The sequence below is a fragment of the Bos indicus x Bos taurus genome, chromosome 4 (assembly GCF_003369695.1).
Source record: "Bos indicus x Bos taurus breed Angus x Brahman F1 hybrid chromosome 4, Bos_hybrid_MaternalHap_v2.0, whole genome shotgun sequence".
NCBI lineage: Eukaryota > Metazoa > Chordata > Mammalia > Artiodactyla > Bovidae > Bos > Bos indicus x Bos taurus.
The window spans coordinates 82,080,644-82,100,033 of record NC_040079.1 but is presented as its reverse complement, the minus strand read 5'-3'; the positions used below and the strand labels follow the sequence as shown (position 1 = coordinate 82,100,033).

At 34.8% G+C, this 19,390-nt stretch overlaps 1 protein-coding gene across 8 annotated transcripts in view; it reads left to right on the top strand.

Annotated features, from left to right (window-relative positions):
• PCLO (piccolo presynaptic cytomatrix protein) overlaps nucleotides 1–19,390 on the top strand; it is a 391,952-nt gene that overhangs the window by 175,467 nt on the left and 197,095 nt on the right. For all 8 annotated transcript variants that reach the window (XM_027539836.1, XM_027539833.1, XM_027539835.1 and 5 more), the window contains exon 4: nucleotides 17,299–18,057. In XM_027539836.1, coding sequence (XP_027395637.1) covers nucleotides 17,299–18,057 — 759 coding nt within the window. The remainder of the gene's footprint in view (nucleotides 1–17,298; nucleotides 18,058–19,390) is intronic.

Here is a 19,390-nt window from a genome sequence, read left to right as displayed (position 1 = left end):
AACTGAACTGAATACCCTTCTAGAGCACTATATTTCCTGCTGCTCTAGCCACTAACTCCCCTGAATACCTGATGCTGCCAGAACCCCTGCAACCCAAACAACTGTACCACCTCCACACCTGACCCTCACAGGGCAAACCTAAGTCCTCTGGAACAGCCTCAGGAGCAAATCCCAGTGGAAGACCCACATGTAGAGGTGGAAATAAATTCACAATTGAAACCCAGGGACAGTGTGCCTAAGGAGGAAGACTGAAAACCTTCCCACCAGCTGTAAAAGCTACAGATTAAATCCACATAATCGACTAGGCAGACACTGTGTCTATGGAATATATAAAAGCTCATTTGAGAGCTCCCACAAAAGAAAATGCACTAGTTCTTATCGTTGTGGACATTGGAGGCTAGAACAGACAGAAGTAGGACCAGATTATAATCTGAGCTGCTCCTACAGCAGGTCCAGAGATCAGCACAGTATTGGAGGGCACCCTAGGGAGGTGAGGTGGACTGTGACTCCCAGTGAGGGAAAGGACTCTGACAACAGTAACCGAAGTAAAACATTTATTATTGTGTTTTGACTTGTTCTATAGATTGTTTTGGATTTTTTTCTTTTTTTTTCCCCTACACCCGCCCCCCACCCCGCCCCCAACCCTGGTCTGTTGTAGTTGTCAATTTTATTGACACTATGATATCTAATTTAGCTTTTGAGCTATTTTTTTTTTTCAGTCACACTTTCTATAGTTGTTGTAAGCCTCTGCCTCTGCATTGGGCTTTTGCAGTTCTGTGGAGTTTTTCTTTTTTTAATTTAAATTTTTAATTTTTTAAACTTACCATTTCTTCTACATTTATTCCTTTGTTTACTTTTCCTACTTTTCTTTTCCCCTTGCAGTTCATCTTTAATGTATATAAATCTTCTTTATCTATCTCTATAAGCTTTGCATATCTATTCTTTCTTTCTTTTCTTTCCTCTTAACACATTTCTTTCCTCTTAAAACACTTTTGTTTTCATTGCTTTATTCCCCAATTGGCACCTTGCTTTAATTTTGTTTTCCTATTTGTGCTTTAGTTAGTTTTGTTCTGGTAGATATAATTCTTGGTTTCCTTTGTTTACAGGGTTAATCTGTTGTATTTTATTTTTGTTGGACTGTTTTGATTTTTCTTATAATTGTATATGTATATGTGTATATTCAGTCACACTTTTTATTGTTATAAACCTCTGCCTCTACGTGGGGCTTTTGCAGTTCTGTGGCGTTTTCCGTTTTTTTTGTTTGTTTGTTTTCTTCTTCCTTTTTTTATTCTTCTTTTTTTATAATTTTAATTGTTAAAAACTATTATATATTTTCTACATTTATTCCTTTGTTTGCATTTCCTACTGTTCTTTTCCCCTTGCAGTTAATCTTTAATGTATATAAATCTTCTTTATCTCTATTTTAACTTTGCATATCTATTCTTTCTTTCTTTCCTTTCCTTTCAACATATTTGTTCATTTTATTTTCATTGCTTTATTCCCCACTTGGCATCTTGCTGTTGTTTTGTTTTCCAGTTTGTGCTTTAGTTAGTTTTGTTCTTAACTGGTAAATATAATTTTTTATTTCCTTTGTTTGCCAGGTCAATGTACTGTACTTTATTTTTGTTGGACTGTTTTGACTTTGCTCATGGGTGTATATGTGTATGTGCATATTCCATTATTATAATTATTATTTGCCTGATTTTGTAACTGCCATTTGTCTGGGGTTCATCGTTGGTTTCTTGTTTTGGGATATTTGTTTTAATCTCACTTAATGCCATAACAAACCACTTGTGGAATCTTCGTTCCTGACCACAGATCAAGCCCTGAGCCTTTGGAATGGGAGCACTGACTCCAAAACCCTAGACTACCAGAGAACTAACCCTAGGGAATATTAAATAGTGAGAACTCACACAAAGGAAACCACTTAAATACAAGACCCAGCATCACCCAACCACCAGTAGCACCTTGTGCAGGACACCTCATCTAAACAACAAACAAAACAAAAATACAAACCCAATCATCAGCAGACAGGATTATGACCTCACTCAGCCTTGACCATCAGAGGAAAAACGAACACCCACCAAAAACAAACAAAATACAAAAACAAACAAACAAACCTAAGCTCAGCACAAATCTCACCCTACACAAACCACTGGACCAACCTTAAGAGGGCAAAAAACCAAAAGGAAGAAAGAAGTCAACCTCAAAGCCTGGGAAAATGAGATCTCAAACACAATAAGTTAAAAAAACAATGAAAGGCAGAGAAATACTAAAACAAATGAAGGGACATGCTGAAAACACAGAAGTCCAAGTAAATAAAGAGGAAATAAGCAAACTACCTGAAAAAGAATTCACAATAATGATAGTAAAGATGATCAAAAACCTTGAAAACAAAATGGAGAAAATGCAATAATGAATTAACAAAGACCTAGAAGAATTAAAGAATAAACATAAAAAACACAATTTCTGAAAAATACTCTAGAAGGAATCAACAGCAGAATGTCTGAAGCAGAAAACGAATCAGTGAGCTGGAAGATAAAATGGTGGAAATAACTTCTGAAGAGCAGAATAAAGTAAAAAGAATGAAAAGAACTGAGGATAGTCTCAGAGACCTCTGGACAAGATCAAATGCACCAACATTTGAATTATAGGGGTCCCGGAAGAAAAAAAAAGAAAGGGTATGAGGAAATTTTTGAAGAGATTATAATTGAAAATTTCCCCAACATGGAAAAGGAAATAATCAAGTCCAAAAGGAACAGAGAGTCCCATACAGGTTAAATTCAAGGAGAAACATGCTAAGACACATGCTAATCAAACTAACAAAGACTGAGCACAAAGAAAGAATATTAAAAGCAGCAAGGGAGAAGCAACAAGTAACATACAACAGAAACCCCATACACTTAACAGCTGATCTTTGAGCAGAAACTCTGCAGGCCAGAAAGGAATGACGGGATATATTTAAAGTATTGAAAAGGAAAAATCTACAACCAAGATTTCTGTACTTGGAAAGGATCTCTTTAAAAACTGATGGAGAAATCAAAAGCTTTTCAGACAAGCAAAAGTTAAGAGAATTCAGTACCACCAAACTAGCTTTACAACAAATGTTAAAGGGACTTAAATAGTCAAGAAATACAAGAAAAGGAAAAATCTACAAAATCAATGCCAAACAACTGAGAAAATGGCAATAGGAACATATATATCAATAATTACTTTAAATGTAAATGGACTAAATGCTCCAACCCAAAGACACAGAGTGGGTGAATGCATAAAAAAATAAGACCCATATATATGCTGTCTACAAGAAACCCACTTCAGGCCTAAAGACACATATATACTGAAAGTCAGAGGATGGAAAAATGTATTACATGCAGATGGGAAGCAAAAGAAAGCTGGAGTAGCAGTCCTCATATCAGACAAAAAAGACCTTAAAATAAAGAAAGGAAGGAAGGACATTACATAACGATCAAGAGATTAATCCAAGAGGAAGACATAACAATTATAAATGTCTATGCACCCAACATAGGAGTACCTCAGTACATAAGACTGACAGACATAAAAGGAGAAATTGATAGTAACACAGTACTAACAGACATAAAAGGAGAAATTGATAGTAACACAATAATAGTAGGAGATTTTAACACCCCATTCACACCAATGGACAGATCATCAAAGTAGAAAATTAATAAGGAAATACAAGTCTTAAATGATATATTAGATGAGGTGGATCTCATTGATATCTTCAGGACATTCCATCCAAAAGCAGAAGAACACACCTTTTTTTCAAGTGCACATGGAACATTCTCCAGGTTAGACCACATCTTGGGTCACAAATCAAACCTCAGTAAATTTAAGAAAATTGAAATCAAATCAAATCATATCTTCTCCAACCACAACACTATGAGATTAGATATCAATTACAAGAAGAAAACTGTAAGAAACACACACACGGAGATTAAACAACACATTTCTAAATAACCAACAGGTTACTGAAGAAATCAAAAAGGAAATCAAAAAATTTCTATAAACAAATGAAAATGAAAATACAACAGCTCAAAACCTATGCAATGCAGAAAAAGCAGTTCTAAGAGGGAAGTTTATAGCAATACAATCCTACCTCAAGAAACAAGAAAAACATCAAATAGACAACCTAACTTTACAGCTAAAACAACTGCAAAAAGAAGAACCAGAAAAAAAAAATGAAAATTAGTAGAAGGAAAGAAATCATAAAGATCCGAGCAGAAATGAAAGAAACAATAGTAAAGATTGCTAAAACTAAAGCTGGTTCTTTGAGACAATAAACAAAATTGACAAAACTTTAGCCAGACTCATTAAGAAGAAAAAAAAAAAAAAAAACAGAAGAATCAAATCAACAAAATTAGAAATGAAAAAGGGGAGGTTACAACAGACAATTCAGAAATACAAAGGATTATAAGAAGCTATGATGAACAACTATATGGCAATAAAATGGATAATCTAGCAGAAATGGACAGATTCTTAGAAAAGTTCAATCTACCAAGACTGAACAGAGAAGAAATAGAAATTATGAACAACCCAATTACAAGCACTGAAATTGAAGCTGTGATCAGAAATCTCCCAAAAAGCAAAAGCCCAGTACCAGATGGCATCACAGGAGAATTCTATCAAACACTTGCTACTGCTACTGCTAAGTCGCTTCAGTCCTGTCTGACTCTGTGTGACCCCAGAGACGGCAGCCCACCAGGCTACCCCATCCCTGGGATTCTCCAGGCAAGGACACTGGAGTGGGTTGCCATTTCCTTCTCCAATGCATGAAAGGGAAGTCGCTCAGTCGTGTCTGACTCTTAGCGACCCCGTGGACTGCAGCCTACCAGGCTCGTCCACCCATGGGATTTTCCAGGCAAGAGTACTGGAGTGGGTTGCCATTGCCTTCTCCTATCAGACACTTAGAGGAGAGCTAATGCCTATCCTTCTAAAACTCTTTCAAAAAATTTCAGAGGAAGGAGCACTTCCAAACTCATTCCATGAGGCCAACATCACCCTGATACCAAAACCAGACAAAGACAACAACAAAAAAAGAAAACTACAGGCCAGTATCACTGATGAACATAGATACAAAAATCCTCAACAAAATTTTAGCAAACACCTCAAAAATTCAGCAACACCTCAAAAAGCTCATACACCATGATCAAGTTGGGTTTATTCCAGGGATGCAAGTATTCTTCAATATACACAAATCAATCAATGTGATATACCATGTTGAAAAGTTGAAAGATAAAAATCATGTAATAATCTCAATAGATGTATAAAAAGCCTTTGATAAAATTCAGTACCCATTTATGATTAAAACTCTTTAAAAAAATGAGTATAGAGAAACCTTCCTCAACATAGTAAAGCCCATATATGATAAAAATACAGCAAACATTATTCTCAATGGTGAAAAACTGAAAGCATTCCTGCTAAGAGCAGGAACAAGACAAAGGTGTCCACTTTCACCACTGTTATTCAACATAGTTTTGGAAATCCTAGCTACAGCAATCATAGAAGAAAAAGAAATAAAAGGAATCCAGATCAGAAAAGAAGTAAAGCCTTCACTATTTGCAGATGACATGATACAGTACATAGGGAGCGCTAAAGATAGTATCTGAAAATCACTAGAGCTAATCAGTGAATTTAGCAAAGTTGCAGGATACAAAATGAATACACAGAAATCACTTGCATTTCTATATACTAACAATGAAAATCAGAAAGAGCAATTAAGGAATTAATCCCATTCACCATTGCAACAGAAAGAATTAAATATCCAGGAATAAACTTACTTAAGGAGACAAAAGAACTATACACAGAAAATTATAAGACACTAATGAAAGAAATCAAAGATGACATAAACAGATGGAAGGATATTCCATGTTCCTGATAGGAAAAATCAATATTGTGAAAATGACTATACTACCAAATGCAATCTACAGATTCAATGCAGTCCCTATAAATTACCAATGGCGTATTTCACAGAACTGAAACAAAAAATTTCACAATTCATATGGAAACACAAAAGACCCCAAATAGCCAAAGCATTCTTGAGAAAGAAGAATGGATCTGAGGAATCAACCTTCCTGACTTCAGATTATACTACAAAGCTACAGTCATCAAGATAGTATGGACTGGCACAAACACAGAAATATAGACCAATGGAACAAGACCAAAGTGCAGAAATAAATCCATACACCTAGGGGTACCTTATTTTTGACAGAGGGGCCAAGAATATGCAATGGGGCAAAGATAGCCTCTTCGATAAATGGTGCTGGAAAAACTGGAGAGCTACATGTGAAAGAATGAAGTTAGAATACTTCCTAACACCATACACAATGATAAACTCAAAATGGATTAAAGACCTAAATGTAAGACCAGAAGCTATAAAACTGTTAGAGGAAAACACAGACAGAACACTTGATGACATAAATCCAAGCAAGATCCTCTGTGACCCACCTCCTAGAGTAATGGAAATAAAAATAAAAGTAAACAATTTGGACCTGATTATGCTTAAAAGCTTTTGCACAACAAAGGTAACTGTAAGCAAAGTGAAAAGACAACTCTCAGAGTGGGAGAAAATAATAGCAAATGAAACAACTGACAAAGGATTAATTTCTGAAATATACAAGCAGCTCATATAATTCAGTGCCAGAAAAACAAACAACCCAAGGAAAAAGTGGGAAAAATACCTAAACAGACATTTCTCCAAAGAAGACATACAGATGGCCAACAAAAACATGAAAAGATACTCAACATTGCTCATTATTCAGTTCAGTTCAGTTCAGTTCAGTCGCTCAGTCATGTCTGACTCTTTGTGACCCCATGAATCGCAGCATGCCAGGCCTCCCTGTCCATCCAACTCCCGGAGCTCACTCAAACTCATGTCCATTGAGTCCGTGATGCCATCCTGCCATCCTCTGTCATTCCCTTTTCCTCCTGCCCCCAATCCTTCCCAGCATCAGAGTCTTTTCCAATGACTCAACTCTTTGCATGAGGTGGTGAAAGTACTGGAGTTTCAGCTTTAGCATCATTCCTTCCAAAGAACACCCAGGGCTGATCTCCTTTAAAATGGACTGATTGGATCTTCTTGCAGTCCAAGGGACTCTCAAGAGTCTTCTCCAACACCACAGTTCAAAAGCATCAATTCTTCGGCGCTCAGCTTTCTTCACAGTCCGACTCTCACATCCATACATGACCACTGGAAAAACCATAGCCTTGACTAGACGAACCTTTGTTGGCAAAGTAATGTCTCTGCTTTTGAACATGCTATCTAGGTTGGTCATAACTTTCCTTCCAGGGAGTAAGTGTCTTTTAATTTCATGGCTGCAGTCACCATCTGCAGTGATTTTGGAGCCCAAAAATATTAAGTCGGACGCTGTTTCCACTGTTTCCCCATCTATTTGCCATGAAGTGATGGGACCAGATGCCATGATCTTCGTTTTCTGAAAGTTGAGCTTTAAGCCAACACTTTCACTCTCCTCTTTCACTTTCATCAAGAGGCTTTTGAGTTCCTCTTCACTTTCTGCCATAAGGGTGGTGCCATCTGCATATCTGAAGTTATTGATATTTCTTCCAGCAATCTTGATTCCAGCTTGTGCTTCTTCCAGCCCAGCGTTTCTCATCATGTACTCTGCGTATAAGTTAAATAAGCAGGGTGACAGTATACAGCCTTGACATACTCCTTTTCCTATTTGGAACCAGTCTGTTGTTCCATGTCCAGTTCTAACTGTTGCTTCCTGACCTGCATACAGGTTTCTCAAGAGGCAGGTCAGGTGGTCTGGTATTCCCATCTCTTTCAGAATTTTCCACAGTTTATTGTGATCCACACAGTCAAAGGCTTTGGCATAGTCAATAAAGCAGAAGTAGATGTTTTTCTGGAACTCATTATGAGAGAAATGCAAATTAAACTACAATGAGATATCACCTCACACTGTTCAGAATGGCTATCATCAAAAAGTCTGCAAACAATAAATGCTGGAGAGGGTATGAAGAAAGGGGAATGCTCTTGCACTATTCGTGGGAATGTAAATTGATACAGCCACTATGGAAGATGGTATGGAGATTCCTTTAAAAAGTAGGAATAAAACCACCATATGACCCAGCAATTCCACTCCTAGGCATATACCCTGAGGAAACGAAAATTGAAAGGGACACATGTATCCCATTGTTCATTGCAACACTATTTATAATAGCTAGAACATGGAAGCAACCTAGATGTCCATCGACAGATGAATGGATAAAGAAGTTCTGGTACATATACACAATAGAATATTAATTGGCCATAAAAAGGAATGCATTTGAGTCAGTTCTGTTGAGGTGGATGAACCAAGAACCTATTATACAGAGTGAAGTGAGTCACAAAGAGAAAGATAAATACTGTATTCTAACACTTATATACAAAATCTAGAAGAAAGGTACTGAAGAACTTATTTACAGGTCAGCAATGGAGAAATAGACATAGGGAATAGACTTATGGACATGGGGAGAGGGGAGGAGAGAGTGAGATGTATGGAAAGAGTAACATGGAAACTTACATTACCATATGTAAAATACATAGCCAACAGGAATTTGCTCTATGGCTCAGGAACTCACACATGGGCTCTGTATCAACCTAGAGGGATGGGATGGGGCGGGGATTGGAAGGGAGGTTCAAAAGGGAGCGTATATATGTATACCTATGGCTGATTCATGATGAGGTTTGACAAAACAAAAAAAATTCTATAAAGTAATTAACCTTCAATAAAAAATAAAATACTTAATAAAATAAGAATATTTAATAATCAATGATTGTTTCAAACCATTCAAAAATTTCCCATGGACAGGCAGGCATTCCTATAAAAAAGAAAGAGATGTATATGTATATATTTATGTGTATTTGTTTTTTTAATATAAATGGATCTCAGGTTCAACATATTAGACCTCAATCTTAAAGTCTACGAGTGGCTATGGGACAAAGAACAACTTAAATGACTTGCTTTAAAACAGATCCTTCTGGTCACTGCCATATTGAGGAACTAAGTCTTTCTTAAATGTCTGTTTGATTTTGATGTTTTTTATTTATGCCTACTAATTTCAGCCTACACTGTAACAGATAATTATCATCCAGGTGTGAATTGTGTTTGTACTGTCCTTAAAGATTTGGTCCATTTTCCTGTTTTCCATATCTATCTGGCCTGTCATAGGCCACAGTAAATTCTACTGCATTTAGGTTGCTACCTTCCTAATCCTCATTTTATCATCTTACCTTAATTACATCACTTGACTGAATGAGGAGTTATATTTGACTTTATATTATAATGTACTTAAGGAGAAGAGAATCCTGGGAAACACAGCTCAGCTTAGAAAAGTTTACATCTTGCAGAATCAACACATTGATTCTTGCCTGCACACAGAACTTCCAGTACTGCACCATGTTCTGCTGCATTGTATTGATATGAGGGTTTAACACCCATCACCTGTTTTCATTCTCTGTTGTCCAGTGGTATAAGTCCTATTCCTGTACATTTCAGGCTCCCTAGCCTGTGAGATTATTCTGTCTTTGAATATTATATTCACAATGATGCTTATGTTTAAAATTGGGATTGATTTTTTATTTATCTTGTAAAATGTTTGATAAAGTTTTATTCAGCTGTGCTAAGTCACTGTCATATCCGGCTCCCCACGACCCCATAGACTGCAGCCCACCAGGCTCCTCCCTTTATTCAGCTATCGTATGCTTTAAATAACCTGTCTTCTAAATGTGTGTAACTTTGTAATTTTAACATACATAAAATGACTGTATTGAGGTGTATTAAAAATCTTCAAAATAAATCTTATTTTGAAAGTCAGTCACACATTTCCTGAAGGGCTGACTAGTAACTAAGTTACACTAAAAAGGAATTTTTTCATTGATGTAATTATTCACACATACAAAGTAAATAAACACCTCTTGTAATAAATAATAAAATAAACTCTATAAAAGCAGAGGGATAAGAACTGATTAAAAACCTAAATTTGGTATCCATATAAATGATAAATATTTAAACTGTTGCTTATTTTCTATGTTAAACATATAAATATCAACCTAAAGTGTAGTACACTAGAATGATTAATCACAAATAGAAATGCCATGAATCTGCAGGTAAGTCTTATTGAGACTTCCATTTTTTCTAGAGCTGAATTAGCTAAAGTCAACATAAATATGTATGATTACTCTTCACTTCAGTTTATTATTGGTTACCAGTGACAAACCAGCTGTGTCCTTAGAGTTTTCTTTTATACACTTTTAACAGAATACTTGATCACACTGGAAGGTGATCAGGTATACTAATGTTTCTGATTGAACCCAAATCAGGTAACTTACTTAAGTCAAAAACAGTTTTAGTGAGGTCATTCTCTCTCTCTCTCTCTCTCTCTGTCTCTCTCTCACCAGTTAGAAAAAAAAAGAGAGGAAGAAAGGGAGGGATGTAGAAAAGGATAGAAAAGAAAAAGAAGAAAGGAAGGAAGATATTGTAAGGAAAAAAACCCTGTTTAGTTCTTTTATATTTAATATAAAATACATATTTATTTTCATATATTTCTGAAAGGAAACTAAGCCCCTGATTTCCCTCAACAAGTTCTGTCAAAACTGTATTACTGTAATTATTCAGAAGTATTTTAATTAGTACATGTGTATTTATATATTATTATGTAATGGTATTTAAAACATTGAACACTCAGAGATTACTTTCTTAGTTTAGGAAAATACTTATTAATTGTGGTGAAAAGGTGACTAGAAAAATGATCCTGCTTTATTCAAAGAAAAATGGACACAGAAAAATGTCAATCAAAGTGTGCAATTATAATCCCAATAATTTTATTTTATAATTTTACACCCTGGTATAGTATACATGATTTTAGTTGGCATCTTGCTATTTATGGAAATGTTTGTTAATATAGCTTTACATTATACAAAAATGTACATTATATAGAAATTTACAGCAAAAGAGTAAAATAGACTTCATGCATTTAGATATGGGATTGGGGGGCAGGTCTTACAGATGTAAACATAAAAGTAGAGATGGATAGGACATGCTGCTGCTGCTAAGTTGCTTCAGTTGTGTCCAACTCTGTGTGACCCCATAGACGGCAGCCCACCAGACCCCCCGTCCCTGGGATTCTCCAGGCAAGAACACTGGAGTGGGTTGCCATTTCCTTCTCCAGATAAGGACATGACCACTGATCAATTTAGACCTAAGAATGATAACCCCTATATAGGTTCCTAATAGTACAGATTTTCTACTAGGTTTCATTATTGATTTTCTACCCTACATATCAGTAATTCCATTGAAAATTGATATTTAAATCATCTACTTGGTTTTTTCTTAGTTTTCATGTAAATATTAATATTCTAATACATTCTGAGAAAGTTCTTATATCTACATATGAAGTAAATGAGGAAGAGCCTCAGCCAGTCAGTTATATATATTGACTATGAGTTACTCTTATTTCAGTGATTATAAAAGGAACAAAAGTAATCCCATTCATTTTTTGGAGGGACAAATTTTTTGGAGGGACAAAGTAATAGAAATATCCAAACACATTATTGCACACACTTGCAAATGTAGTCTTATAAATGATTACAAGTTTTTAATATCCTGACTTTGTAGTCTGAACAATTTATTGTATAAGCTGAAGGAAAAAAAGTGAATCCACCATGAACTCAATCATTTTCCCTTTTAAAAGTAACAAAAGTAACTAAATTAGAGATTTAATAAGCAAAAAATCTGATTTTTAGAATGTCAAGTTGAAGACTGTGTGGGCCTTGGGTAAATAAAACACCCTAATGCCAAGACTGTAGGGGGCATAGAAGAAAGCGACAAGTTGCAGGTGATGTTGTTCGCCAATTTGTGGATTTGTCAGTAAGTAAAATAGTGACTTCTAAACAAATTATCAATGTAATTATTTCTCAGCTTTAAAAAAAATAACATTCTGGATGACAAACAGATAAGCAGACCAGCAAAAATATGTGTAAATTTTTTGTTGTTGACTCAGAAGCTTCATGGTAGCCAGGAAAGTCAATGGCATTATAGTAGCAATCCCCTTGATTACTTGGTTTTCCTTTACAGAATTTTAAGTGGGGTCACTCAGGATCTACTTAAACACTTCTATTGACAAAAAGTTTATGAGTTTCTGAATCAATCTAGTTGATTCTTTAATGAAAAATTCATATTAAGATAATATTAAGATTTCTCTGACACAAATATGATTGCTCATGTAGATTTGGGGACCATCACTTCTCTACCATTTAAAGTCTAACATCAGACTTTCAACCTGCTGCAGGTCTTATTATCATGCTTCAGAAAAAATTCTTAGAAAAATAAATAGGCAAGCCTGAAGTTCTGAGATTTTCCTTAATGGTATTGTTGCTATAGTTACAGCTGAAATGTTATATAAAGCAAATTGCTTATTGATAGAAAAATGCTGAGTAGCACAGCAGAATCCCTTTTTTGGGTAAAACTGCCTTCATTTCCTACTCTCCTCTTAAGATTAAATGGTTTTTTAGAGTGTTGTTTTGAAGCCCTGATGATTTGATGTTAAAATAAATGTATTTTATTAACATGTACTAGGTGGCAAGTGGATATATTTTAATGCATTGTGATCAAAATGGAGTTATTTTTCATATACTTTATCAGAATTGTTCCTATTTGGATGTGAATTTTGATATTCTGGATATTAACATTAAGGCACTAAAAAATGTGATTGGTTTCATAGTATAAATATATATAAATGACATATACAAATACATCCTTCTGAATTTAATACATTTAATAATAATATAGATGAAATGTAAACTTTCATTATATTTATGCCATTAGAAGATACTTACAGTATACTGAAAATAAAATATATTTTTAAAACACAGGAATACAAATGGAAATGGTCTGAGAGCATCCATAATAATGACTAGTATGTTTATAAAAAGCCTCCATAGGATCTATTTGTTCTATTTTTCTATGTAATAAACTCAGTAATATAATAGAAATGCCTTCAATGTATACACATATATAATATACAATATATCATGTTATATGTAAAATACATCTTCTGATTGTCTCACTGTCTTTATAAGGAAATAGCTCAGAGATAAAACCATAACATCTGATATTTAACCTTAAGGCAAAATATGATTAGTCATGTGTGTCACCACTGTAACAGTTATAGAAAGAGTTAGTTCTATGGCAATATCTTTTCAGTTATTAAAAGTCATATGTGGCAGTGATATATTATGAATTTTAATATAATTTTAGAAATCTTACTTAATTCTTCAGATTGCTCCTGAACTAGAAACATTATGAATATTAAATAATATTGTGTCTAATAATGTGTGGCTATTGAGAAACTAAGATTGTACATACGTATTTTTGAGCCCAGAAAATTAATACTTTTAATTAGGTTCCTGAATACAGTGATTTTAAAAAAGTCTTTGGGATTATTTGTGATAAAAAAGCAAAAAAGAAATAATTGTGAAAAACAGATTTTTACATTTTCTTATGTGGTTGTAGAGTATTTTTCCAAAATGTTTTTTTTTTTAAAGAAAATTTTTCTAGTAATTGTGTTTATATTTAATGATGACTGAATAATGATGACCTGTATTGACCTAAATGAATTTTCTTGTGAAAATTAGTTTTTACTCATTTTCTTCTTCATCAGAATTTGATCGCTTTTGCTTTTCTCATTTCTAGTTTGGATTTTACCCTAATCTCTGCCTTTTCCTATCTTTTCTTTTAATAAACAAAATTTAAATTTACATGTTTAAAGAAATACATAATTCTTGATGCAACTAATAGTGTTTTTTTTTTTTTTCTTTTCAATCCTTTATTGAATTTATAACTTCCTCTGCTTGCTAAATTTGTTGGTACTCTAATTTGGGTTCTAAGGGCTTCCCTGGTGTCTCAGAGGTAAAGCAATCTGCCTGCCACTGCAGGAGACACGGGTTCAATCCCCTGGTTGGGAAGATCCCCTGGAAAAGGAAATCGTAACTCACACCAGAATTTGTGCCTGGGAAATCCCATGGATAGAGAAGCCTGGTAGGCTATTGTCCATGGGGTCGCAAAGAGTGACACAACTTAGCAACTAAACAACAATCTGAATTCTAGGGCTGCAGAAAGAAGAGACACACATGTGAGACCACCAGTTCAATGTTTCTAATTGGTGAAAAATTACTCTGTGTGATTTATAATTTATCAAATTCCATATGTTGTAAATGAATTCATCAGATAATCCTTTTAAACCATAGTATCCTTTCCATCTTCCTTAGTTTTTTCCCTTGCATATTATACTTATATTTAACCCACATCTTTTTTCTTCTACTTGAGTGTGAGTTCATGATTGAATAAGCCTTGCACATATAATTTCCCCAGGGTATATAAATAAAAATAGATAAAAATAGACTGGATATCTACAGAATAGCTATGTAAGTGAATGCTATTGTCATAATTATTTGACATAATACTAGCATCAGTTTCCGAATTAATTTTGGTGACAAAGTGTAAGTTAAAAAAAAACGAGCTTGGCCTTATGATATTCTTCAAAATGCAAATCAATCATATAACCAAGAGACCAAGTGTGGCAACATCATGTTAAAATTAATTACAGACAGTAACAATTAAAGATACTGGGTGTAGGGAATTCCCTTACAGTCCAGTGGTTAGCATTCCATGCTTTCAGTGCAGAAGGCCCAAGTTTAAGCCTTGGTCAGGGAACAAGACCTCACAAGCTGCATGAACAGGCCAAAAAACAAAAAAGATACTAGGTTTAACTGAATCGGGATGGGAATTTGAGCAAAACAGAGAGTCAAGGAGGCTCTCAACAGGTCATTTTTCTCTTAGACTAGTGCTGTTGCCTTTGCCTTTGATTTTAGTAGGGGTGGGTTATCACTGCTTGTAGCTTTATCAAACATTTTAAATCAGGAAAGTGAAGTGTTTTTTGTGACATAGTAGATTAAATAGATGAAACCCTTTATCCTCTTATGTAAATTTTCAAATGTATGAAAATAATGAGTGTACTACCTTGAAATAATCACTCTATTTTCTCAACAGATTTTCCTTTTAATGAGAGCTGTGTACCATTTTGGTATCACATACTGTTAATATAACTAGCAAGAGATGACAACTTTGTAAGAATAATCTGTCCCTAAAACTCAGATAAAGTTATCATGCTTTTATAATTGATAAGAATTTCCAAACATGTATTTCTGGAATGTTAAAAAACATCCTAACTTATTTACATTTGGACCTGCCCTGACAGGAATGCATAGCACACACCTGCATTTGGCTTTTAGAATCCATATGACAAAACAGCACAATGGTACAGCTATTTGTGTCTATTTTTGTTTTTTAAAATGTCAGTTTCTGAATGAAAATATTGTTAAGATATGACCCCACCAAGGAGTGGTTTTTAAAACCTCAACACTGATTAAGATTGATTTTCTGTTGACATTATGGAAGTACCTCCTCTAGGGATTCTTCAACACAACAACTGGAACTTTTAGAATTGGACATAAGGATCAAATCAGATTCTTTCATAAGACTTTGTATAAAGTTACTATAAAAAGAAGCCACAACTCACTTTATTGCTGCTTAGAGTTGAAATTAAGAAAGAAATTGGTACTGGATGATCATAACACACAAAGTAAAGTGACCCATAATGCATACTAATGTTTTATAGACAGCATTTTATCTGAAAATAAATAACTGACTCAGGTCCTTACTGTTTTAGATAATCAAGTAAGAATTATAACAGCTTACAAGTTGCAAAACAGTCATTATTATTAAGCAACATTTTTGTTTCTTTAAAGAAATTGAAAACTGAAGAAATGAATCTTAGTTGTCTAATAATATTCTAGGACAATAGTGATTTTTGTCTCTAAATAATTGAAGTTATGCTACTGGAAAGAATGATCCAATATGAAGAGCAATTTGAAATTACCTCTCAGAAAACAGTACAACATACAATCACAATATTGTTTATGTGACTCTCCACCTGTGTACTTTAAAGGATAGGCATTCATTAAATGGTAACAGTTAGAAGCTACATGTATAACCTTAATTTCTTACATTTTAATAGGTATAATGTAAGAAAAAGCACCCCATACATCAATAAGAAGGAAATTCTGCAACATTATCGGTCTAGCAATCTCTCTCCCATGTGATCATTTATGTGTGTTATGAGAGGATGGTTCTCAGCCTTTAGTTTGCAAAAGAATTCACCAACAGGTTATTTAAAAGGTGGATTCTCCTTCTCCTATCCCAGATTTCTGCTAAAATTATATTGGTATAGTTACTAAAATTTATATGAGTAAGGACTACTTCAGGAGATTTGGCTCAGGTGGCCCATGGATTCCGCTTAGGAACAGAAGTGGTATAAAGAACTATGTTAGTCAGCAATTGAGAAAACTGGGGGGAAAGATATCAAACAGTTTTAATTTGTGAATGCTTCTTGACACAATTGCATAAAAAATGTAATTATTATTAAAAATAACATTTTTTAATCTTAAGTCAGATAGAGTTATATACATGTGATTTTTGAAACTTCTACATGTGCCTTGTTATCTTCTGCTCAGGTAGATAGAATTACATTTGATCCAAAACAAAAGATAGGAGATTATAGGCTAAGTCTTTTAAAACTTACTATTAATTGGCTCTGAAAAGAAGACTACTGTAATTTAATAGTTTTTGAAAAAATTTATGATAGGAACACTAATTTTGAAGGTATGAGGCTTAAAAATACTTGTATTTAGAACAAATGCAGATTTTTTTTTAACCAAAAAAATGATATTTCCCTAGTCTGTCTTTGATGCGGGCTTCCCTAGTGGCTTAGTGGTAAAGAATCCACCTGCAAGGCAAGAGACTTGGGTTCGATCCCTGGGGTATTTGATCCCTGGGTCGGGAAGATCCCCTGGAGAAGGAAATGGCACTCCACTCCAGTATTTTTGCCTGGGAAATCCCATGGAGCCTAGAAGGCTACACTCCATGGGCTTGCAAAAGAGTCAGCTAGGACTTAGCAACTAAACATCTTTGATACATTTTTTTTTTTTCTTTTTATTATGAGGCCAATTAGATGCTAATCCCTAAGGATTCTTCCTATTCTTTAGATTTCAGGCAGTCTTTTTGCAATGTTCTTTTAAAAGTCAGTTCTATTGATTCAGAAAACAATGACCTACCTTCTCCATATATAAAAAAGCAGCCAGAAATTGTCAAGTGCTCATCTTGGTAAATGTACCAAAACAGATGTATTATAGTTAATCTTTTAATTTTGCTTTATTTACAGATTCAAGAATGGCTTTGTTTAAATTGCCAAACCCAGAGAGCAATATCAGGACAGCTGGGAGACGTGGGCAAAATGCCTGCTACACAGGCGGGACCAAAAGCCTCGCCTCTGCCTGTCCCTGCAGAACAACCATTTCAGGAAACAGCAACGCCTGCCCCAGTAAAAGTGAAAAAGAAGCAACAAGAAGAAAAACCTGAAGCTGAAAAAACCATTTCAGAAAAGGTAAAAGAAACACCTTCAGGTGAAAAAATTCCCCCTAAGGAAACCATAGATCAAATCCGAGAGGAGAGTAAAGGAGAGAAAGACAAAACTTCAGCCCCTCAAGAAAAAAAGTCACCCCCTGAAGACAAAAAAGCACCTTCTGAAGACAAAAAGCCACCTTCTGAAGACAAAAAGCCACTCCCTGAAGAAAAAAAGCCACCTCTTGAAGAAAAAAAACCAACCCTTAAAGACAAAAAGCCGGCTCTTGAAGACAAAAAGTTAGCCCCAGGAACGAAAGCATCGATTCTAGAGGAAGAACAGAAACATGACTTACTTAAAACTCAAGTACAAATTGCTGAAGTTAAACCTGAAGGCGGAGTGCCTCCAGAAGCAGTGGAAGAAAAGAAACCGCCAGTGATGGAGGTGGAAGATTTACCAGCCAGCGCACCTCGGCGTTTGCCTAAAGAAGATGATGGGATGACTCAAAAAATGAAAGTGCAGCCACAGGCACCAGGCATGGCAAAGCCTGATCAGACGGAATCTGGAAAGGAAAAAACAGTAAGTTATGTTTCTTACCTCATTTTGCAGTTTTACACCTGTAATTTACTAATGTCTACCTAAATGTACACCAAATGCTTAATGGTGATTTTGTAAGTAAAAGCTTTCAACTAGGTGCATTTTCACAAAGAGTCAGTAGCATTCAGAAAAAAATACTAACATGAAATCAGTATCCCCCTTTCATGTGAAATAATGTTTGTCTTGAAATTTTTATTTACTTAGCCACTTGGTTAAGCAAGACTCAACTTCTCACTTGAAAATCTTTTAAGATGTTTTCAATGATAAAATGATTAAATAATTGTGATTTTTTAAAAAGTACAGCCAAAATTCAGAAGAAACATTTTTTCAAAGTTACTTTAGTATTGAGTGTATGCAATATAATGTATTTAGTTCAGAGTTTTATTCAGTTTGTTTAATATTGAAGGTTTATTTATAATCCAAGCATAATCTGGAATACATATTATTCTTTACATATTATTCTTCTTTTTCGTTTTCTTTAATGGAAACTTTTAAGGGTTAATAGTCCATCCTAACCCAGTTTAGTTGTTGTTTTGTTTATAGTTTTAACACACGGTTACTAATTCATCTCTGGTATATGGTACATCACTCATAAAATAAATCCTGGTCTTCCTTTGTTATTAATTCATAAGTTTATCAGAGCTAGAGAAAACAGATGCCTGTGTATTCTCATTCTAATGGCTAGATCTAACTCCCCCCACCCTCACCCACTGCTTCTCCTAGCTAACTACTTTGCAGAAATAGATTCTTTTTACTATTTCTTTTTTTGTGAAGCTGTCCTTGGCTGTCTTTCTGATCATGCTTTATGAGTTCTACTTTGACTATCTCTGTGACTTTCTCTTTTCCCATCTCTATGTGATGAGGTTTTTCTTTGAATTCTGTCTTCTTTCCTCTCAGGGGAGCCACATGAACATATATTTCCTATTTCCTAAATCTTGCTGTGTACCATCTGTCTCTCTTGAGTGTTGGACCTGCATTTTCAAGTACTGAGTAGATCATTTCACTTCAGAAACTCATGGTAAAGTGGAACTCAGTGTGTTCATATCATATCCAACTCTCTGTAGAAGCAGTTTCTGTTTCTGATAATGGCTTCATCCTTCATCAGGTCTTTAGTCTCCCAGTCGCTAATCTTTAGGGTAGTCTGAGGTTTCTTCTTACACACTGGGCTCTCCACATCACGCTTCTGTCTCTCTGCTCCTATTCCTAAGGACAATATCCTACTTATGGCCTTCATAATCTTATATCAATGACTTGAGGAATGTAATTACTAGTCAATAGGCCTTCTGTATTTCCTTTCTCTAGGATATAATTATCA